This window comes from Nelumbo nucifera, chromosome 1 (assembly GCF_055504915.1).
Source record: "Nelumbo nucifera cultivar China Antique chromosome 1, China Antique-T2T, whole genome shotgun sequence".
NCBI classification, from domain to species: Eukaryota; Viridiplantae; Streptophyta; class Magnoliopsida; order Proteales; family Nelumbonaceae; genus Nelumbo; species Nelumbo nucifera.
Window position 1 is genome coordinate 212,186,145 of NC_142649.1, and position 24,454 is coordinate 212,210,598.

The 24,454-nt window shown below is 41.0% G+C and overlaps 1 protein-coding gene and 1 long non-coding RNA gene across 7 annotated transcripts in view; one reads left to right on the forward strand and one right to left on the reverse strand.

The window, feature by feature from the left end:
• Positions 1-21,981, reverse strand: part of LOC148804479 (uncharacterized) — a 35,908-nt gene extending 13,927 nt beyond the window's left edge. For both annotated transcript variants that reach the window (XR_016081017.1, XR_016081016.1), the window contains exon 1: positions 21,811-21,981. This is a non-coding gene — a long non-coding RNA (uncharacterized LOC148804479). The remainder of the gene's footprint in view (positions 1-21,810) is intronic.
• LOC104604797 (alpha/beta-Hydrolases superfamily protein) lies at positions 1,083-24,173 on the forward strand. 5 transcript variants are annotated; one of them, XM_010269333.3, is made up of 4 exons: positions 1,083-1,284; positions 21,988-22,152; positions 22,282-22,385; positions 22,963-24,173. In XM_010269333.3, exons 3-4 carry the CDS (start codon positions 22,315-22,317, stop codon positions 23,921-23,923), a joined length of 1,032 nt encoding a protein of 343 aa, XP_010267635.1. In that variant the 5' UTR covers positions 1,083-1,284; positions 21,988-22,152; positions 22,282-22,314; the 3' UTR covers positions 23,924-24,173. The 5 variants fall into 5 exon arrangements, with proteins under 5 accessions (XP_010267635.1, XP_010267634.1, XP_010267636.1 ...); XM_010269332.3 differs by having other exon boundaries at positions 1,098-1,306; XM_010269334.3 differs by lacking the exon at positions 21,988-22,152 and having other exon boundaries at positions 1,098-1,306.
• The last annotated feature ends 281 nt before the right edge of the window (positions 24,174-24,454 follow it).

Genomic DNA, 24,454 nt, shown 5'->3' on the forward strand with positions numbered 1-24,454 from the left:
TCATATAATCAAGTGCTGATAAAACCAATTTATAGCTAAAATGTTTTTTTTTTTCCTTTAAATTTTCTTGCTATGATATTGGTATTTGTACAAAATTACTATAATTAATTTATGAAATTAATTATTATTAATACTTTTATTATCATTGTTGTTTTTTTCTACATAATCTTGTTGTTTCCACGTAATGTTAACAATATATTATTATTATTATCAATATTATGCTTGAATTATTATTTAACAACAACAATGATGACTAATAATTATTGCTCCCTTGGTTGTTTTTTTTTTTTTTTTTTAAGTTTGGGCTCGAGCTCAATTTAAACTAGAAGCATGAACTTCAATTTCGGTTCAAGTTGAAAGCTCATGAACCAAGCTTCATATAAAAAAAGTAAAAATTCATACATATAAATATAAACTAGATTAGACTTCGAGTTGATTAGTCTCAAATTCAACTCTATGAGCAAATAAATAGGCCTATATATTTGACTCGAGATTGGTTTACAGTGGCATGAATCGAAATTTTTACAATCAAAATTCAAATAACTCATTAAAAATTCAGTTCGTGTGAATCTTTATTTGGGCATGATGACATATGGTCCCAATTTTAGGCCCCATTTGGTTTACGGGAATAGGGGTTTGAAATCAGAACCAGAATGGGTTATTTTGATTCCAACCGTTTGGCTGGGCGGAATTAGAATCCCATTCTTATTCCTGTTGGAATGACATTCTCCCATTTGAGGGAATGACCATTTCCTACTCCTCCTTGAAAATAAAATCTCATTCCTGTTTGAACCAAACAAATTATGAGAATAAGCACCAAACGGCCCCAAGGCCTCCCAACCACCCCTAGAATATATATAATATAAACTCAATTAAGCCAGCGAGTTTTATGAACTGATGAGTTTCATTACGTTCAAATTTGGCTTTACCAACAAATGGGCTTGTAACTCGTAAAAAATTCATTTCATCAAAGCCCACGTATTTGACATGGAGGCATTTTGGGCCACCAACAAAAACAAAAATGTGGGCCAGCTTAAACCAATAGCGTAACAAGGGTCCTACGCCTACTTCGGAGTTAGGACAACGGCAGCGGTTGGATTCAATTAGATCTGCAAATCCTACCTACCTACCTCCCTACCTCCCGGAAACGGTGAGCAGCAGAGAAAGGGCGAGAGGGAAACGGAGAACTGTGGGAGGAAGAGGAAGCAGAGGACCTACACCTTCTTCTTCTTCAACCCCCCAGTCCTAACATTTCTTCTTCTTCAAACCACTCTAAAGTCTAAAGTAAGCCCTGGATTTCCAACAGGTCACAATTCTCTTCTTTCTGGTTCACACCTGATCTGCTAGAAATTTCCAATGTACATTATTATCTTAACTATTTTAGGAAATTTCTCAGTCTTAAAATGTGTCTAGTTCTTTTTTTTTTTTAACTACTCCAAACCTAGATCCATTTTTCTGTGACATGTAGGATACTTGGAGTTCTTAATCATTTCCCTCTGTTTGACTTGTTAAAAGTTTATACGAAAATTTTAAATTGATTATTGGCTTTCTTTGTTCTTAGATTTTTGTCAAGTTGCATTTGGATTGTGAGACATCTCGTTGTTTATTCATTTTCCCAATTTCTTATCTGTCAATGGTGCTCATCAACCATCTCTTTCTTTACTTTCTTCTTTCTTAAGTTCATAAACAAGATACCTTGGACACCTGCTTGTTTCGTTCCTTTTGGCGTTTTCGATTTGTTTATTAAAAGCTTCCTTCTTTTTGTTCTTCTGCATTTGGGGATTCTGATCAATATTTCTGGTATGCTACCATCTGATTATATCTTCTTTTCTTCATGGTTTTTATTAAATAATATGTCATTTGGTTTGGTAGCTAAAAGACAGATAATTCTTGTCATTGCGAAAATTTGATTCCCCCAGTGTGAATTATATACGCCTACTTCTGCTAGGCCTCCGCTTCAAGACTATTTGTGTTAAAGGTCCTAGTTTTCTCGATGATATCATTCTTTTGAAAAACATTTAGCTTTGATCAGATATATCCGGCAAAATAGCCCCACTTAACCTCTTCAAACAGATTAACTTTCTCACGTTTAGCCTTTTCCTTAATTAGTAAGCGGCTTGAAATGTTAAGGCGGCTGTCCTTTTCCTTAATTAGCTTTCTCATGTTTGGCCTTCTCCTTAATTCATTGTTTATTTTACATAAAGATCCATGATGATGAGTTTTAATAAAATTTGTGTTTTTTTACCGCTGTATTGCTATCTAAAATCTTTAGTTTCTGTTATTTCTAGATCTCAAGGAAATACACCAAAATGGAATTCTGGAATTAGGTTTATTCTTTTGATTGTTATCTGGGATTAGATTTATTAAAGAAAAGAATTTGTTATGGCCACTTGGAGAAATAGTTGCTAGGTTTAGGAAAGTTGTAAAACCAAGGAATCAAACAATATTATATGCTGCAAACATAATTTTCTTTTACTTTATCATTTTAAAATTTGAAGTTAAACTCAAGAGAGACGAAAAGCAACTTTTCCACAAATATCTGTTCAAGAAATGGTTGATGTCACTTTGTTGTATTTGTCATTTGGTCTGGCTCATGTATGGCTGTCATTGAGAAAACATTGTTGGTCTGTTTATGCACAATTGCTGAACCAGAAAATTGGGTTTGTAAATGAGTAATCTAGTACTTACGGTTGATCTTTTACTCTCCCCATCCTCCTATTTCCTTATAGAAGGCTATATCAAGTTATCATTAATAGACATAGAGCAAAGGTGTATCGTGTATGTGAGAGGATGCATGAAATATACAGAAAAACATGCATTGAAGTTTCATCCCTCAACAACAAATAACTTAGGTAGGCACAGGGCCATTGGTCTACAGAAAAGCCTTCTTATTCATACCCTTGTTAATTGCATTGCTTCAAGTAGTTAGTGTGATGTAAAACCCACACTAATTGGTGGGCTGGTTATTGAAGGAGATTCCAGAGTTGTCGTGGGTTGGTTAACAAATCCAGGTTCAGTTATTTGGTGCTACAGGAACCTTCTGAAGAAAGTTAATTGGTTTTCAAGGAACATGACCGATACTTCACAGTGGGTGGGTAGAACAGCTAATACCATGGCGGATGGGTTAGCTAAGCAAGGGGCCTCAAGGGAACAATTATTTTGGGCAGCTCTGTCAATTTTTGTTTTCTAGTCTGATGTAATACAATGTTGTTGTTTAGGAGAGGTACCAGCTTGTGCCTCTCCTTAGTCTGTATTGTCGTGTAATCTTGATCTTTCTTTAATAAAATATTAGTCATTTATCAAAAAAAAAACACAAAGGGGTGAAGAATCTTCTCTATGGGAGAAAATTCAAAAGTTCCAAAATTAAGATTTTAGTTGGATTTTTTTATTGAAATTTCATAGGATGAATTTAGTAGAGAATAATGAGGGATGATTAAATCCTAGAGACTGTATCTAGGATAAATTATAGCAGGGGACATTACCACTGTTGTTTTATGTTTTGAAAATTTATCCACCAAATCAGAGTCATCACTACATAAAGGTTTATTTAAAATGATAAAAGTACCAAAATTTGAAGAGATCAAGTTGGTAACAAAGTACAATAATAGGACACACTTTTCTTTTGGGGTGCAAAAATGTTTTAGGTAACTGCCTAACTCAGGGCTTTTTGAGGAAGCCTGCCTCCTGAAGCGCGCGCGCGCGAGAGAGAGAGAGAGAGACGGAATTTCCAGAAATCAGTTCTCCTTCTTCTGGACTTCCTTTCCTTATTTATAACTAGGATACACTCAGTTACAATTCTGTTATACCAGCCTCTCCACTTGTCCAGTTTGTTATTGTTTTGGAGCAGCTACAGTAATCCGAACCAGTGAAGAAGGAAGAAGAAGATGAGGAAGAAGACAAGAGAAAGAGAGAACAGGAGGGTTTAGTCGAAAACTGATTAGTCACCCATTCAGTCGACCCCCTTATGTTTATTAGGTTCTAATTACACTTACAAAGACTAAACTGCCCACACTTAAGTGTGGGGCAGAGTGCTCTAATAAAATAGCCATATAAGCAAAGTACTTAACTGACATGAGATTACTAAACTACCCCTATTCGGCTCACTCTAACACAACCCCTCAAGCTGGAGAATATATGTCATATAATCCCAGCTTGTTACATAGATGGTTCACTTTCCCTGAGTTTAGAGCTTTTGTAAACAAATCTGCCCATTGATCATTCGAGCCCACATGTTCTGTGTTTATCTCTCCAGCAAGGACCTTCTCCCTCACAAAGTGGCAATCAACCTCTATGTGCTTTGATCTCTCATGAAATACAGGATTGGATGAGATATGGAGTGCAGCTTGGTTGTCACAATACAGTCTCATAGGTTTATTCATGTGAAACCCAATTTCTTGTAGAAGATTCCTCAACCACACTAACTCACAGGTAGTATGTGCCATGGCCCTATACTCAGCTTCAGCACTACTTCTGGCCACAACCGTCTGCTTTTTACTCTTCCACGTCACAAGATTTCCTCCAAGAAATGTGCAATAGCCCGTAGTAGATCTTGTATCATTCACTGAGCCTGCCCAGTCTGCATCTGTATACCCCACTACTTCAAGTTTTCCTCCTGGTTTATACAATAGTCCACGGCCTGGAGCTCCTTTCAAATACCTCACAATTCTAAGAATTGCATCCCAGTGAGGTATACGAGGGTCCTGCATGAATTGGCTCACTACACTGACTGCAAAGGATATGTCAGGTCTTGTGATAGTCAGATAGTTCAGCTTCCCCACTAGTCGTCTATACCTTCCAGGATCTTCAAATACTTCTCCTGTATCACTGCTCAACTTAACATTTGATTCCATAGGGGTCTCAACCGGTTTTGCACCTAACAGTCCTGTTTCTTCCAATAGATCAAGAACATATTTTCTTTGGCACAGATTTACACCTTGTTTTGACCTGGCAACCTCTATTCCCAATAAATATTTCAATGTTCCAAGATCTTTTGTTTGGAAATGATTTTGCAGAAATACCTTTAATTTGCCAATCCCCAATTTATCACTGCCAGTAATGACAATATCATCCACATAGACCACTAATAGAATCTTCCCAGCTTCTGAGTCATAGCTGAACACTGAGTGATCTACCTGGCACTGCTTCATTCCAAAATTCTTCACCACTTCACTGAACTTCCCAAACCAAGCACGCGGCGATTGTTTCGGCCCATAAATTGCCTTCTTCAATCTGCATACCTTACCATCCTCCCCTTGAGCAACAAACCCAGGTGGTTGCTCCATATATATCTCCTCCACAAGATCACCATGGAGAAAGGCATTCTTTATATCAAGCTGAAACAGAGGCCAATCATACATAACTGCCAGGGAAATTAGTACACGAACAGAACCAATCTTAACCACCGGAGAGAATGTCTCCATGTAGTCCACTCCATACAACTGTGAGTAACCTTTAGCAACAAGTCTGGCCTTCAAACGCTCCACACTACCATCTGGCAAGTATTTCACAGTATACACCCATTTACATCCCACAGCATGCTTACCAGGTGAGAGAGTAGTAAGTTCCCACGTTTGAGTATGTTGAAGAGCAGAAAGTTCCTCCATTGCCCGCCGCCAATCAGGTGAACTGAGAGCTTCTTGAACATTGTTAGGTATGGAAATAGAGGATAAAAGGGAAACAAACTGGCGATGTGATGTAGAAAGACGAGATAATGAAACAAAATTGGAAATGGGATGGAGGGTAGAACTGCGTTTACCTTTCCGTAAGTCAATGGGTAGGTCAAGGTCTGAAGGTTCAACAATAGGAGCCATGAGAGGATCCGCAGATGAGGCAGAAGCTGGAGGAGGGGCCGGTGTCGTTCGACATGTATACACTTGCCGGATTGGTGGACGTTCGGTGGTGATCTGCACGGGATGAGGTGATGAGTCTATTCCAACAACAACATCTGGAACTGGATCACTGACAGGGAGAGGAAGAGGAAGTGCGGGTGGAGACGAAGGCGCTTCAGGACTTGAGAAGAAGGGGACTGACTCAAAAAAGGTGACATCAGGGCAGACATAGCACTTCCGGGTAATGGGATTATAACACTTGTACCCTTTTTGAGTCCGTGAGTAGCCAAGGAAGACACATTTAATTGAGCGTGCATCTAGCTTGTCTATTCCAGGGCTCAGATTGTGGACAAAGCACACACAACCAAAGACACGAGGAATTAATGGGAATGGAGATAAAGTGGGAAACAAGATAGAGAAGGGGGACCGACCATGAAGGATGAAGGAGGGCATCCGATTAATGAGAAAACATGCAGTGAGTACATCACTCCAAAAACGTTTAGGAACATTCATGTGGTGAAGAATAGACCGAGCAGTTTCAAGAAGCTAACGGTTCTTCCGTTCAGCTACCCCATTTTGTTGAGGGGTGTATGCACATGATGTCTGATGAATAATGCCATGCTGTTCTAAATACTGTTGAAATGAAGTAAGAAAGTATTCACGACCATTATCTGAACGGAGAATTTTGATTGGAACACCAAATTGTGTGCGTATTTCAGCATGAAATTTTTGAAAAATGGAAAACAATTCACTTCTTTCTTTCATTAAGTAAATCCATGTCATTCTTGAACAATCATCAATAAAGGAGACAAAATACTTGTATCCATTATAAGGCTCTATTTTGATTGGACCCCAAACATCTGAATGAACCAAAGAAAAATGACTCAACATACGACTCTCAACTCTTGGACTGAAGGACACACGATGACACATGACGATGTTTCCCAAACTGACATGACTCACATTGCAAAACTGACAAATGACTCAATGACGGGACCAAAATCTTGAGAGCCTTGAGAGATGGATGTTCCAGTCGGCAATGCCATTGTAGAGGAGTAAGTGAAGTTTGAAGAGCAATTGAAGATCCACCACCGTCAAGATAATACAGTTCACCAGCTTCATGCCCCCCACCAATCTTCTTCCCCGTCTTGAGATCCTGAAAAACACAAGTGGAAGGAAAGAAGGTAACAGAACAGTTAAGAGCTTTGGTTATTTTACTAACAGACATAAGATTGAATGGAAACTTAGGGACATATAAAACAGATGATAAGGGCACAGAAGCCATGTCAACATTACCAACACCACATATGGGAGATGAGGACCCATTGGCAAGTGTAACAGTTTGTGATGTGGGGTTTTCAGAAAGAGAAGAGAACACACCTGGAGTCCCGGTCATATGATCTGAGGCTCCAGAGTCAATAATCCAGGGAGATGTTTTAGATGACATGCAAGCAATACCTGATTGGGCAAGTGTGGCAGTGATATGCTGTGATGTAGTTTGAAGGAACCGTTCATACTCATCACGCGGTACGCTCACCATTTCCCTCCCAGAGGTAGATGTAGATGTGGGAGGAGTTCGGTCTACCGGTTTACTGTCACTGATATCAACCTCACCTGCTACAGCATGATTAGCCCATTTAGAGGGAGGGCCATGTAGATCATAACAGAAACTCACTGTGTGTCCCTCTCTACCACAATGAGTACATTTCCTTGTAGAGTTATTCTTCCCTCTGCCACGGCCTCCCCCTGAGTCACGACCACCCCGACTAATTATGGAACTGCGACGGCCCCCTCGGGGAGCATGACCTCCCCCTCTTGTACTATGTCCAACTCCTCGAGCTGTCACAAGTGCTGATCTATCAGACTGTGTGGAGTTCTCTGTCTGTCCCAAAGAAATTCTACGAAGCCTTGAGAATACTTCCTCAAGTGTAGGAAGAGTAGAGCCCCCCAATATTTGGGCTCTAACTGGTTCATATTCCGACTTCAGCCCCACTAAAAATCTTGTAACATCTAGTTGCTCCCTTTGCTGTTGCTGAACTTTAATATCTAGAGTAAGGGGGTGATAGACATTGAGTTCATTCCTTATATTCTTCATGCTGGCATAGTACTCTTCTAGAGTTCTGGTTTCTTGTTGTAAATCAAAATACTCCTGATAAAGTTGATACACTCTTGCTGTGTTATCTTGTCTAGAATATAGCTTCTTAGCATGCTTCCATATATCCTTAGCCGTATCAAGGAACATGAAGTTGGCACTAATTTTGGGTTCCATACTATTCCACAGCCAAGTCATGATTTGAGCATCTTCTTGCTCTCAATCATCAAACCCTGGAGAGTCCTCCGGTGGCTTTTCATCTCTTACATGCTTTACTTTCTTCTTTGCCTTGAGAAACACTTCCACTGATTTAGCCCATGGAACATAGTTCTCCCCATTCAGCTTAATTGAGGTCATTTGTACCCGTAGGTAGTCGAAGGAAATTACCACATTAGGTTTCTGATCATTGTAGCCATCTCCTATTGCTGCCATTGTACTCTTTCACAGTTGCCTCTAACCTTACTTCTCAGCTACAAGCTGATTGATGTTGTTCACAGTTTGATACTTCAGCACCTATTGCAGCCCCTAAACACAACAGTGGGAGCACACACTTGTTCTTCTTCACACTACTGTTGACTTCACACACCTACGACCCACATAAGCATCACAAGCACCACAACACAACAGTAGGCCCTCTTACAACCACTCAATAAAAAAAATTGTGCATCACAAGCACCACAACACAGTCAAACTGCTACACCCAGTTCAGATTTGTTTAACACACTTAAGAGGGCATTACACGACCACAAGGAGCTTGGCAAGGTCACTGCATTCCACCTTACACCACTCGGCCACCTACAGCAGCCCTAACACCACTCAACAACTCACAGCAGCCCTACACCATTCGGCTACTGCACACACAACCCTTCTTAGGGCAACAATGAACCTAGTTCTCTAGGTTCTAATCAGTACTAACTGATTCTTGAAGGGTTCCTACCCAGAAATACCAGCAACACAAAATGACTAAATAACCAACCTTCCTTTGAGAGTATCAGCCAACCATTCACTGCTGAAATCACCTTCCTTGATGAAGAAAACTGTGCGCAGCAGAGAGCAACGGACTGTGATGTCTCAGACCTAGGGCGAACCAGCTCTCTCCATTAACTAACCAGAAACGAAGAAGAGGGTGTCACGAACACAGCTGAGATGCTTTGCAAGCGGAAGCAGGTCAGAAACCTCGCTTTGATACCATGTTTTGGAGCAGCTACAGTAATCCGAACCAGTGAAGAAGGAAGAAGAAGATGAGGAAGAAGACAAGAGAAAGAGAGAACAGGAGGGTTTAGTCGAAAACTGATTAGTCACCCATTCAGTCGACCCCCTTATGTTTATTAGGTTCTAATTACACTTACAAAGACTAAACTGCCCACACTTAAGTGTGGGGCAGAGTGCTCTAATAAAACAGCCACATAAGCAAAGTACTTAACTGACATGAGATTACTAAACTACCCCTATTCGGCTCACTCTAACAGTTATGTAGTCTGTTTGAGTGGTTGGCTTTCAGTTACATTACTTAAAGGCTGACGTGGCCTTTTCTTGTACACTTGTCTCCCTGTTCCACTTATTTGTGTCTTAACAAAATGTGGGACAAAACTATTCTCAACTAATTGAGGAATGACATGCTATTTGGAGTGCAAAATTTTCATACAAAGTTTATGAGAACAATCAATTATAATACTCTTTATGATGGGAAAACTGTCTTTAAGAAATCAAGGTGCTATTAGTTTCCTCATCACATATTGTGTGTGTGTGTGTGGTGGGAGGAGTGGTTTCACAGAATGGGTTAGGAAAATAGTGTGTGGTGAGAGGAGTGGTTTCACAATATGGGTTAGGGAAATGGGGAATCTTGTCATATAGGGTTTAAGGAGGTGAAAATGGGGAAAGTGATTTTCAACAATTGGGGAATGCTATAAGGTTAGTTTGGAATATTGATAAGGCAGGTTATTGTTATGAGTTGGAATTAATTTTAATTGATATGAACTCTGATTTCAAATTAGAACTTAAAGTTTGCAGAAATTTCAGGAAAAGTGAGTTGAAATTTGGAAAAAATAGGGTTAAAAGTGGAACATAAGTGACCTGAAATCTAGTTATTACGTTAAGTGGGCTTATTTGATAACAGTAGATGTGTCTCCTTAATGCCTGAAGCTGAAGCTGGGTTGGCTAATATACCCTTGAATTACTCAATTATTTTATCCAATAGAAGACAAAGAAATAAGTCATTTAGTTCAGCTGCTTCAGTCATTATCAGACAGCCCCCAAGTCTGCAGAAACTTTAAAAGAAAGTGATGAAAATTCAGGAAATATAGGGACAGTATGATTGAATCTGTCTTTTTTTTTCTAGGTTTTCTGAGGTACATGATTTTCAGATTTTCTCTAGGGTTAGGTTCTTCTTGACAGTATGGCCGGCCAGAAATAAGAGAAAGAGAAGAGAAGAGAAGAGGAGAAGAAGAGAAGAGAGAAGGGTTTTGCAATGTAACAGTGCTGGCGGCGCCAGCCTTTATTTTAATATATATAGGGCGGAAAAATAACAAGGGAAAAGACCCTTGTGCCCCTGAGTACAATAACAGCCATAATAGAAAGGAAAAAACGAAATAAAAAAAACACTTTAACTAGCCAAACAAACCCTAACATCAACAACTAAATTATTTTAACACTCTCCCTCAAGTTGGAGCATAGATGTCAATCATGCCCAACTTGTCACACAAGTCTTTGTGCCGCACATGATGAAGACCTTTGGTGAAGATATCTGCAATTTGTTCTTCTGAGCTGACATATGGTGTACACACTTCTCCACTTTCAAGTTTCTCTCTAATAAAATGCTTGTCCACTTCAATGTGTTTCATCCTATCATGCAGGACTGGATTAGCAGCAATATTGATGGCAGCTTTATTGTCACAGTAGAGTGACATAGGATTGCTCACTGCGAAACCCAGTTCACCTAACAGATTTCTTATCCACATGATTTCCGCAACCCCATGAGCCATCGCTCTATATTCTGCTTCAGCACTGGAGCCACCACACTTTGTTTTTTACTTCTCCATGTGACCATGTTTCCTCCTACAAAGGCACAATACCCACCGGTAGACTTTCGATCATTGACTGATCCCGCCCAATTTGCATTAGTATATACTTCCACCTTTAAGTGACTATGTTTCTGGAACAACAAACCAGCTCTAGGAAACTTCTTGAGATATCTCAAGATCCTCTCTGCAGCCTCAAAGTGAGTTGTCCTAGGGCTGTGCATGAATTGACTAAAGACACCCACTGCATAGGCAATATCAGACCTGGTCATAGACAAATACAAAAGTCTCCCCATGAGTCTCTAGAACTTCTTTACATCTTTCAAAAATTCTCCCTGACTGTCTCCCAGATGATGATTAGGTTCAATTGGTGAATCAAATGGTTTTACCCCCAACTTGCATGTATCTTCTAGTAGATCTAGTACATATTTCCGCTGGGAAATAAAGATGCCCTTGTGAAAGCGAGCAACTTCAATTCCAAGGAAGTAACGTAAGGGGCCTAGATCCTTCACCTCAAATTGAGTGGCTAAGAATTTTTTTAGTCTCCGGATTTCAGCCTCCCAATCTCTTGTGATCACTATATCATCCACATACACAATAAGAGTTGCAATTTTACCTTCACCTCTTTTCACAAATAGAGTATGATCTGACTGGCATTGTTTGAACCCCATCTGTTGAACTATTAAATGGAACTTACTGAACCAAGCCCGAGGTGATTGTTTCAACCCATATAGAGATTTTTTTAACCTGCACACCTTTTGTTCACTGCCTTTGGCACAGAACCCTGGGGGTTGGGTCATGTACGCTTCCTCTTCCAAGTCACCATTCAAGAAAGCATTTTTTATGTCCAATTGGTGAAGTTCCCAGTCAAGATTTGCTGCCAAGGAAAGAAGAATCCTGATAGAGTTCATCTTGGCTACTGGAGAAAAAGTCTCTGCATAGTCCACTCCATATACCTGTGTAAAGCCTCTTGCTACCAGTCTAGCCTTATACCTTTCAACAATTCCATCAGCCTTGTGTTTCACTGTGAACACCCACTTGCACCCCACTGGTTCCTTCCCTTCAGGAAGGTCTACTAACTCCCAAGTGCCATTTTTGTGTAAAGCATCAATTTCTTCCTGCATTGCATCTGTCCATTCAGGTTTAGACAAAGCTTCCGCCATAGTCTTAGGAACGGGGACACTGTCCACAGAAGAGAGGAAGGCACGGTATGAAGGCGAAACATGCTCATAGGACACAAAATTAGAGATAGGATGATTAGTGGTACAAGACCTAGCACCCTTTCTCTTAGCAATAGGAATATTAAGATCATTGGTGACAGGTGAATCAACATTTAGAGGAACAGACATATCAATAGGAGCAAGTGTACCTGGCTGATGAGACGGATCTGCCTCAGGTGAATCCGATGATGTTGGTTGCATAGTGTCAGGTTCCACGGCTCTTGAACTCTACTGGCTCTTATGGCGACGATGAAAAACTCTGAATGGAGGAGGATCGGGTAAAGGAGGTAGTTGAATTTGAGTTGTCGCCTGTTTCTCCTCAACCCTACTCTCCCCCTGAGGAGAAACTGAGAAAAAAGGTTGATTCTCAAAGAATGAGACATCAATGGAAACATAGTACTTGCGAGCAATGGGATCATAGCAGCGATACCCCTTTTGAGATAAAAGGTAACCAAGAAACACACACGGAATAGCCCGAGGATCAAGCTTACCACGAGTAGGGGATAGGTTATGGACAAAGCAATGACACCCAAAAACGCATCGGAATGGTGGACAACGGGGCTGTAGGGAACAAAAGCTGATGTGGGGCCTTATACTCTAGTAGTCGAGAGGGCATGCGATTGATGATATACGTAGCACACAAGACTGCATCCATCCAAAACCGTTTTGGCACATTCATTAGAATCAATAAGCCACGAGCGACTTCGAGAAGGTGGCGGTTCTTCCGTTCAGCCACACCATTTTGTTGGGGTGTCCTGGCACAAGAGCTTCGCTGAAGTGACCCACTCGAAGCAAAAAACTCCGTGAGATCACTATGGAAATATTCCTTCGCATTGTCCGACTGGAAGATATGGATTTTCGTTTGGAACTGAGTGAACACCATGCGTTGAAAATCTTTCACAATTTGTGGCACTTTATCTTGAGATCGCATAGGGTAAACCCAAGTGTATCTAGAATAATCATCAATCAAGATAATGAAGTACTTATAGCCAGCCTCAGTAGGTAGAGTAACAGGGCCCCAAACATCAGAATAAACAATATGAAATGGAAATTCATATCTTTTATTTCGCAAAGGTAAAGAACTACAATGCTTACTCAATTGACAAGTTTGACACTGTAACTGACTCACTGACAAGGACTCAAACAACTTTGGAAACATAACTTTTAACGACTCAAAAGAAAGATGACCTAGACGACTATGCCATAAATAGGCTTGACTCTCACTTGACGAACTCATGGACTCTGTCGCCACAAGACCAGCATTATTCTCCAACACGTAGAGACCATCCACCATGCTTCCTCTACCAATCGTCTTCCCCGAGGCCAAATCCTGAAACACACATGAAGACGGAAAAAAAGTGACTGAGCAGTTCAAGGAGTGAGTTAGACTACTAATGGACAACAAATTAATAGGTAATTTCGGAACATGCAGTACACTAGGAAGGGTAAGGCCAAGTGGGAGAGGTATGGTACCTCGGCTAGCTATGGTAGAAAAAGAACCATCAGCCAGCCTTACCTTATCTCTCCCAGAGAGAAGGTTATATGTCTGAAACAAATTTGACTTACCGGTCGTGTGGTTTGAAGCTCCGGAGTCAATAATCCAAGGAGAATCAATCGTATGAGATGACACATGGAAGACTGTGGCATTACCTAATGTAGACGCAAACGAGGTAGAGGAAGTAGGACCAGAATCCATCTGGCGGAGAGTCCTACCATACAATTCCAAATGTTCACGAAAGGAGTTGATAATATCTTCCTTAGGGTCAGAATTGGGATGCCTCTCCTGAGTTACCGAAGGACTAGTCTCTGTTGACGCCATATTGGCTGAGTTATACCTTTTTTGATTCTGCTGGCCTAGTTTCTTGCCCTGATCAGGTGTTGACTTCTTACCCAAATCCTGTGCCCATTTAGGTTTTCCATGGAGATCCCAACATGTATCTTTCGTGTGTCGTGTCTTCTGGCAGTGAGTGCACCAAAGTTTGCTCTTATCATCTGTTTTTTTTTTAGTGTCACCATTTTTAAAACCACCTCCGACATTTGTATCTGAATTTCCCCGGACAGTTAGGGCAACTGACTCTCCTTCTACACCATTCATCACACTTCTTCTGCTTTCTTCTGACTGCACCAAGGCATACACCTCCTGAACTGATGGCAAGTCTTTACTACCCAAGATCTGCACTCTGATTGACTCATACGAAGGATTCAGCCCTAGGAGGAAGGCAAAAACTCGTTGCTGAGATACAAGTGACTTATAGGCCTTTGCATCTTCATCAAACTTCCAATTCACATTCTGATAGTGATCAAGTTCTTTCCATATTGATGTTAAATCAGAATAGTACATCGAGAGACTCCTCTCCCCCTGCTTGCAAGTAGAGGATTCAGTTTGCAGTTGATATATCTTGGCATAGTGTCTCTGCTCTGAATAGGTGGACTTCGCTTGTTCCCATATCTCACAAGTAGTTTCAGCCCACATAAAAGTCTTCCTTACTTGTGGCAGCATTGAAACCAAGAGCCAAGACATCACCATACTATTCTCTTGGTTCCACCTATCATACTCAACACTTCCATACTTCGGTTCCTTCAATCTCCCATTGATGTATCCTATTTTCCCCCTAGCAGTGATGTAGAGTTTTATTCCCCTAGACCACTCAAGGTAGTTCAGACCATCAAAGGGAATAACAGCCATGGGAAAGCTCATATCCATTCCCCCACTCACTCCATTGTGGCTCCCTGAAATCTCTGAAGTAGCAGAATTCTCAGATGACATGATCAAACAGATAATCAGTCCCAAACACCGGACTTAGGACCCCTCCTTACTCCACTCAGTCCACACCCACACACTTGGGTTTAAAAAACCAGGTTGAGCATAAACAGTACCAAATTCAGGACAAAACAGAGGTAGTATTCGGCAGATTTCAGACCTGTACAGTTTTAACAGTCCCAACCTACCAGAATTCTAGAATGTCTAACAACCATTAATCGGCAAGAGAGATCCTTATCACTTATAATCCAATCGAATCATTGAGATGACAGGCCATCCTTGACCTACAGTTGTCTTAACATATGAACAGGATCACACGATCCAAGAAAAAACAGGGGTATACAGATTCGACAGCATTCAGCCGCCCAGATTCATATGGTTTTCACTCTGATACCATGTTTCTACTGTTGCTACAGTAGGCCGAACCAGTAAGGAGAAGAAGAAGAAGAGAAGAAGAAGAAGATGAAAGAACTGTCGAACCTGATAGCTAAACCCTATCAGTCGACCTCTTAATAGTGATTAGGCTCTAATTAAATGTACAAGGACTAAACTGCCCCTACTTAAGTATGGGACAAAGAACCTCTAATAAGACTGCCACATAAGCTCATAACTTAACCAAGGTGAGTTGACTAATCTACCCTTATTCGGCTAACTCTAACACTCCCCCTCAAGCTGGAGAATATATGTCATATAATCCTAGCTTGTTACATATATAGTTCACTCTCCCTGAGCTTAAGGCTTTTGTAAACAAATCTGCCTACTGATCACCTGAGCTTACATGTTCTGTGCTTATCTCTCTAGTAAGAACCTTCTCCCTCACAAAGTGGCAATCAATCTCTATGTGCTTTGTTCTCTCATGAAAAACAGGGTTGGATGAGATATGGAGCGCAGCTTGATTGTCACAGTACAACTTCATAGGTTTATCCATGTGGAACCCGATTTCTTGTAGGAGATTCCTCAACCACACTAATTCACATGTAGTGTGTGCCATGGCTCTGTACTCGGCTTCAGTACTGCTTCTAGCCACAACCGTCTGCTTTTTACTCTTCCACGTCACAAGATTTCCTCCAAGAAATGTGCAGTAACCTGTAGTAGATCTTCTATCAGACACAAAGCCCGCCCAATCTGCATCCGTGTACCCAACTACTTCAAGTTTTCCTCCTGGTTTATACAATAGCCCACGGCCCGGATCTCCCTTCAAATATCTTACAATTCTAAGAACTGCATCCCAGTGAGATATACGAGGGTTCTGCATAAATTAGCTCACCACACTGACTGCAAAGGAGATGTCTGGTCTATTGATAGTCAAATAGTTCAGCTTCCCCACTAGTCGTCTATACCTTCCAGGATCATCAAATATTTCCCCTATATCACTGCTCAACTTAACATTTGGTTCCATAGGAGTCTCAGCCGATTTTGCACCTAATAGTCCTGTTTCGTCCAATAGATCGAGAACATATTTTCTTTGGCACAGGTTTACACCTTGTCTTGATCTAGCAATTTCTATACCCAAGAAATACTTCAATGTCCTAAGGTCTTTTGTTTGAAAATGATTTTGCAGAAAGACCTTGAGTTTGTCGATCCCCAATTTGTCACTGCCAGTTATGACAATATCATCCACATAGACCACTAATAAAATCTTTCCAGCTTCTGAGTCAGCTGAACACTGAGTGATCAACCTGGCATTGTTTCATTCCAAAATTCTTCACCACTTCACTAAACTTCCCGAACCAAGCACGAGGCGATTGTTTCAACCCATAAATTGCCTTTTTCAGTCTGCACACTTACCAGCCTCCCCCTGAGCAACAAACCCAGGTGGTTACTCCATATATACCTCCTCTATAAGGTTACCATGAAGGAAGGCATTTTTATGTCAAGTTGAAAAAAGGGCCAATCATACATAACTGCCAAGGAAATTAACACACGGACAGAGTTAATCTTAGCCACTGGAGAGAAGGTCTCCATATAGTCCACTCCATACAACTGTGAATACCCTTTAGCAACAAGTCTGGCTTTCAGACGCTCCACACTACCATCTGGCAAGTATTTCACAGTATACACCCATTTACAACCCACAACATGCTTACTAGGAGGAAGAGTAGTGAGCTCCCACGTGTGAGTATGCTGAAGAGTAGAGTTCCTCCTCCATTGCCTGCCTCCACCCAGGTGAACTAAGAGCCTCTTGGACATTGTTAGGTATGGAAATAGATGACAATAGTGAAACAAACTGGCGATGTGAGGCGGAAAGGCGAGATACTGAAACAAAATTGGAAATGGGATGGAAAGTAGAACTACGTTTACCTTTCCATAAGGCAATGGGTAGGTCAAGTCCTGAGGGTTCAACAACAGGAGCAACGACAGATCCGCGGACAAGGTAGAAGCTGGAGGAGGGGCCGGTGTCGTTCAGTAGGGATCTGTACTGGATGAGGTGAGGAGTCAACTCCAACAGGAACACCTGGAACGGGATCACTGACCGGAAGAGGGAGAGGAAGTAAAGGTGGAGACGAAGATGCTTCAGTTCCTAAGAAGAAGGGAACAGACTCAAAAAAGGTGACATCAGGACAGACATAGCACTTCCGAGTAATGGGATTGTAACACTTGTACCCTTTTTGGGTCCGAGAGTAGCCAAGAAAGACACACTTAATGGAGCGTGCATCCAACTTGTCTATTCCAGGACTCAGATTGTGAACAAAGCACACACAGCCAAAGATACGAGGTGTTAATGGAAAGGGAGACAAGGTGGGGAACAAGATAGAGAAAGGAGACCGACCATGAAGAATAAAGGAGGGCATCCGATTAATGAGGAAACACGCAGTAAGTACAACATCACTCCAAAACCGTTTAGGAACACTCATATGATGAAGAATAGACCGAGTTGTTTCAAGGAGATGACGGTTCTTCCGTTCAGCCACCCCATTTTGTTGAGGAGTGGATGCACATGAAGTTTGATGAATGATGCCATGCTGTTCTAAATACTGTTGAAAGGAAGTTAGAAAATATTCACGACCATTATCTGAACGAAGAACTTTGATTGGAACACCAAATTGTGTACGTATTTCAGCATGGAATTTTTGAAAAATGGAAAATAATTCACTCATTTCTTTCATTAAAAAAATCCATGTCATTCTTGAACAATCATCAATAAAAGTGACAAAATACTTGTAACCATTATAAAACTCTATTTTGATCGGGCCCCAAACATCTGAATGAACCAAAGCAAAAGGACTCAACATACGACTTTCAACTCTAGGATTGAAGGAAACACGACGATGTTTCCCAAACTGACACGACTCACACTGTAACACTGACAAATGACTCAAAGACGGAACTAGTATCTTGAGTGCCTTGAGAGAAGGATGTCCCAGTCGACAATGCCACTGTAGAGGAGTGAGTGAAGTCTGAAGTGCAACTGACGATCCACCACCGTCAAGATAATACAGTCCACCAGCTTCATGCGCCCCACCAATCTTCTTCCCCGTCCTGAGATCCTGAAAAACACAAGAGGAAGGGAAAAAAGTAACAGAACAATTAAGAGTCTTGGTTAATTTACTAACAGACATAAGATTGAATGGAAACTTAGGGACATATAGAACAGATGATAAAGAAAGAGAAGCCATGTCAACATTGCCAACACCACAGATGGGAGAGGAGGAACCATTGGCAAGGGTAACAGTTTGAGATGTGGAAGTTTCAGAGAGAGAAGAGAACACATCTGGAGTCCCAGTCATGTGATCAGAGGCTCCAGAGTCAATAATCCAAGGAGAGGTTTTAGATGACAGGCAAGCTATACCTGAGTGGGCAAGAGTAGCAGTAGTGTGCTGTGAAGTGGACTGAAGGAACCGCTCATACTCATCACGCGGTACACTCACCATCTCCCTTCCGGAAACAGATGTAGATGTGGAAGGAGTTAGTTCTGCCTATTGATTATCACTGGCATCAACCCCACCAGCAACAACATGATTGGCCCATTTAGAGGGAGGGCGGCCATGAAGATCATAACAGAAATTTACGGAATGTCCTTCCCTGCCACAGTGGGTACACTTCCTTGTAGAGCTGCATTTTTCTTTGCCACGGCCTCCCCCTGAGTCACGACCACCACCACTGCCAAATATGGAACCACCACGACCTCCTCGGGAGGCATGTCCTCCCCCTTTCGTACCACGTCCACCTCCTCTGGCTGTCACAAAAGCTTATCTATCAGACTGTGTGGGATTCTCTGTCTGTCCCAAAGAAATCCTGCGAAGCCGAGCAAACACTTCCTCAAGTGTAGGAAGGGTAGAGCCTCCCAATATTTGGGCCCTAACTGGTTCATACTCTGATTTCAACCCCACTAAGAACCTTGTGACATATAGTTGTTCCCTCTGTTGTTGCTGAACCTTAACATCTGTAGTGAGAGGATGATAGACATTGAGTTCATTTATGAGGTTCTTCATACTGGCATAGTACTCTTATAGGATTTTATTTCCTTGTTGCAGACCAAAGTACTCCTGATAGAGCTGATATACCCTTGTAGTATTATCTTGCCCAGAATACAGCTTCTTGGCATGTTCCCATATGTCCTTAGCTGTATCTAAGAACATGAAGTTGGCACTTATTTTGGGTTCCATACTGTTCCATAGCCATGCCATGATTTGAGCATCCTCCTGTTCCCAATCATCAAATCCTGGAGAGTCAGCCGGTGGTTTATCTTCTTTCACATGCTTCACTTTTCTCTTTGCCTTGAGAAAAACTTCCACCGACTTGGCCCATGGAACATAGTTCTCACCATTCAGTTTAATTGAGGTCATCTGTACACCTAGATAGTCAGAGGAAACCACCACACTAGGTTTCTGATCACTACAGCCATCTCCCATTGCTGCCATGATACTCTTTCAATGCTGCTTCTAATCTGAATTCCCAATCACCAACTAAGTGCTGCTGTCAAGAGTTTGATGTTCCAGAACCTACAGCAGTCCCTAAACACAATGATAGATACACACGCCTTTGTTCTTATCCACACCACTACTGATTTCACAAAAAAACACAGACTACACCGACATTAATTCAGCACTTACTAACCACATGCAAGCTCTCTTACAACTACTCAACAGAGTTTGTGCATCACAAGCACAACCACACAGCCATAGCTGTCACACACAATACAAACCTGCTTTAACGCTTTTAAGAGGGCACCACAAGACTAACAAAAACTCAACTAGTACCATTGCATTACACCTTGCACCATTCGGCCACCTACAGTAGCAGCCCTTACACCATTTGGTCACTGTAAACACAGCCTATTCTTGGAATTTTTTTTCAACAACCAGGGCAACAACCAGAAATACCAACAGCACACAGAGGAGAGATACCAATAGCACACAGAGGAGAGATAACCAACCTTCGTTTGAGAGCTTCAGCCAACCATTCACTGCTGAAGTTGTTTTCTTAGGAAAGGAGGTTCTGTGCACCAGAAAAAAGAAGAGCTGTGATGTTTCAGGCCTGGGACGAACCACTTTTCTCCATTGACAGTCAGAGAAGAAAAGGAGAGAACTGAAGCACGAACTGAAGTTGTCACGCTCTGATACCATGTTTCTACTGTTGCTACAGTAGTCCGAACCAGTAAGGAGAAGAAGAAAGAGAAGGAGAAGAAGAAGAAGATGAAAGAACTGTCGAACCTGATAGCTAAACCCTATCAGTCGACCTCTTAATAGTGATTAGGCTCTAATTAAATGTACAAGGACTAAACTGCCCCTACTTAAGTATGGGACAGAGAACCTCTAATAAGACTGCCACATAAGCTCATAACTTAACCAAGGTGAGTTGACTAATCTACCCTTATTCGGCTAACTCTAACAAACAGGATCACACGATCCAAGAAAAAACAGGGGTATACAGATTCGACAGCATTCAGCCGCCCAGATTCATATGGTTTTCACTCGGTACATGACCAAGGAGGGTAAAGAAGAGAAAATGGGAGAACTGTACCAGTTGTAGTGCTGTTTTTTCAGTCCAGATTCAGATTTCTGTTCCGCCCAGGTTCAGCAAGTCTGTTCGATCTGTTCTCTCAGTAAAGGTTGTTCGATCTGCTCTCTTTAATCAGTATTCCCGCTCTGATACCATCTTGACAGTATGGCCGGCCAGAAATAAGAGAAAGAGAAGAGAAGAGAAGAGGAGAAGAAGAGGAGAGAAGAGAGAAGGGTTTTGCAATGTAACAGTGCTGGCGGCGCCAGCCTTTATTTTAATATATATAGGGTGGCAGAAATAACAAGGGAAAAGACCCTTGTGCCCCTGAGTACAATAACAGCCATAACAGAAAGGAAAAAACGAAATAAAAGAAACACTTTAACTAGCCAAACAGACCCTAACATCAACAACTAAATTATTTTAACAGTTCTCAAGAAGCTCTGATGGTTGGTGATCAAATTACTTAATTGCGTGCAATTAAATCAGTTCTGAACTCAAAAATCATTCCTCCAACAACAACAATGTATCAACAGGCAACAAACGCAATAGAAAATAAGAAGTATTTAAGGAATCACATCTATAAGAGTTGCATAAACTCAAATTCCATTCATCATCGTTAAAGGAACATAGTGCATTTATAGGTTGATATTGAGGTGGCTGGGTAAGAAAAAAATGCACTAACTACCCAGTCAATAATGTAATAGGTTGATAATCTATAAGAATGCCAAAGGAATTTATGGATAAAAGATAGAATTTAAAGACTATGGCACCTTACATGAAATGGATAGAAAATGATAGAAATATTTCTACCATCAAAAAATATAAGAAGTAAAGAAAAATAATATTCAATAGAACCATCCTTATTCTTGCTTGCGTGCCACATAAGTGGCTCTGATGGTTAGGTTCTTCCAAGAAATTATTTTCTCAAACCTTATGTGTTTATATGTACCTGCTGCCTGGCGTAACATTTATCAGACTTGGCTTGCTTGAGCTTGATTCATGAACTGGAAAAGAAAATGTTTGCTGAAAATTGGAGCTTGGTTAAGAAAATGAATAGATTGCATTAAAAAGCTTTGCTTCTTGCAGTACTTACCCTCTCTGTTAATTTTTTTGTTGGATGATATAGACCTGCCTCAATGGACTGCCAGTTAATGATAGATGACAATACAAGATATATCATTCAACACCTTTGATGTTGAAGGGGAATGAGGTTTTGTGCTATTGAGCCTTTATGCTGAGATATTGGATGATACATGCACTTATCAGGCAATTTGCAGTCATTCAGCACAATGTAAAACATATAGTCATGTCCTCTGCAATATATTCTCATGGAATCCTTTTACTATTATATATCTCATGGAATATTATTTTCCCCTTGGTGGACCATTTGTTAGTGGTTTTTCTTTCTGGCCTTTTGCAGATTCTTTTGGGGTAAGGTGGAATACAAGGGCTAATGGGCTTAGTTGCATCTGAGAGAGAAATATTTAGCCTTTCAGGACCATCACACCTGACAGCTGTTGACTGGTATGGCATCGTTTCCCTTTACCATGAAGTCTTTTCTTGGACAACAGTAATGGACTTACCTCTGTCAGTCATTACTAAATGTTATATACATGCAGCGGTTGAGACAAATATTCTACACTAGATGCCAGCAAACCAATTTTATGTTACCTGTGGCATTACATCAATTTTTCTACTCAGTGAAAAAAAAAAAGAATTATTGAAAAGTAAAATAGTTTACCTGCTCAAAACATGGTTAAAATTCCAATTAGAAATACTAGTCATATGACAGTACCGGTGATGATGAACATTCTCTAAATCCCATATCATCCAAAGCTGTCATATTTTATATCTGTAGTTATGTTATTATCAGGCCCTTGACTTGATTGTGGTATAGCTAACATTCTTATCTCCAGTTGGGATTGTTTCTGGGTGTTTTTGATGATAGATAGTGGTTCATACACCTGATACTGTATGTGCCAGATAACCTTCAAATGCCCATCTTATGTGATACCCTATATTGTACTCTATATGAAGATGAACATGAAATTCTTTGCAAATTTATTTTTGTTGATCCATTAAATGAAACTTCTATATGCAGGAATAGTGCACATCATCAAAGATCTGTCGCAGCCACCTTGGTTCAGGGTGTCTACATTCTAGAGAGGGACCGCCAGGAGAATCGCCATGGGCCTGAAGCCCTTGCTCCCCCTTGGTGGGAGTTTTTCCATTTTCAATTGATTCGTCAGCTTGTGGATGATGCTGATTCTTCCATCTTTGGGGCCATATATGAATTCAAGCCCCCATTTTCCTGCTACATACAGAATGCTCCGAGATATGTCATTGCCTTCCGAGGCACCATTACCAAACCTGATTCTTTCTCACGGGATCTTAATTTGGACCTTCACTTCATCCGGAATGGACTTCATCAGACCTCCCGAGTTGAGATTGCAATACAGGCTGTCCGGAATATGGTTGCTACAGTTGGATCTTTGAATATCTGGTTAGCTGGTCATTCTTTGGGGTCTGCTGTGGCGATGCTTGCTGGGAAGACCATGGCCAAGATGGGCAATTTTCTAGAAACCTTTCTCTTCAATCCGCCTTTCCTCTCTGCCCCCATTGAAAAGATAAAAGATAAGAAGTTGAAGAATGGGATCCGTATTGCAAGCAGCTTGATCACTGCAGGACTCACAGTTGCTGTGAAGGCTCACCGCCAAAGATCTCCATCAGAAGATGCATTTGTTGCCTTATCTGCCTGGGTTCCGTGCCTATTTGTGAACCCTAGTGATCACATCTGTTCAGAGTATGTTGGGTATTTTGAGCACAGGAAAAATATGGAGAAGATAGGAGCCGGAGGCATTGAGAAACTAGCAATGCAGAACTCTATAGGGAGCCTATTCATGGCTGCTATGGGGAAGCAAGCAGAACCGTTGCACCTCCTTCCATCAGCTAATCTGACCATAAATCTGAGCCCTTCACCAGATTTTAAACGAGCACATGGCATTCACCAGTGGTGGAGGCCAGATTTGCATTTGAAATCTGAAGTACATCTTTACCAATGACATAAGAGGCCACTATGTGATATGTTTATTCAGGCGTGTGGGGGCTGGGGAGAAAACGGTCTTTATCTTCTGTTTGTGCATATAAAGTACAAGCTTGTTCTATTTCTGATTCTTGTCTAGCTTAAAATGCTTTGGAATGCTGTTTCAGACCCTTGAGGCCTTGGACGCAAGGTTCAAAATATTGCAATGCATTGGTGCGTATCAGTTCTTGAACCCACTGAAACTCTATCTATATACAGGGTTTTTTTAAGGAGGGAAATGTACCAATGGATGGATCATGAGGAACCACAAGGGTAACATTTTAAGAGCAAATAGGCAAAAAATAATTTGGGTTATCATTGATTAATACAGATACAGAGATGAAATGTAGGCAGCGAGACAAAGCCACATCATGGCTACAGAGAGTAGTTACAGTAAGATATTTATTAAAGGTGATTCAACATTCAAGGATTGTGAGGACTTGGTTTGTGAAACTCATAGAATTGCCCCCCTCCCCGGAGCTGATGTGTCTAAATTTAGTTCATTGCAGCA

Coding starts and splice junctions, on each gene's coding strand:
- LOC104604797 (XM_010269333.3), top strand. CDS start 22,315: ATGGGCTTAGTTGCATCTGAGAGAGAAATATTTAGCCTTTCAGGACCA. Junction 22,386..22,962: donor CACCTGACAGCTGTTGACTG/GTATGGCATCGT, acceptor TTCTATATGCAG/GAATAGTGCACATCATCAAA.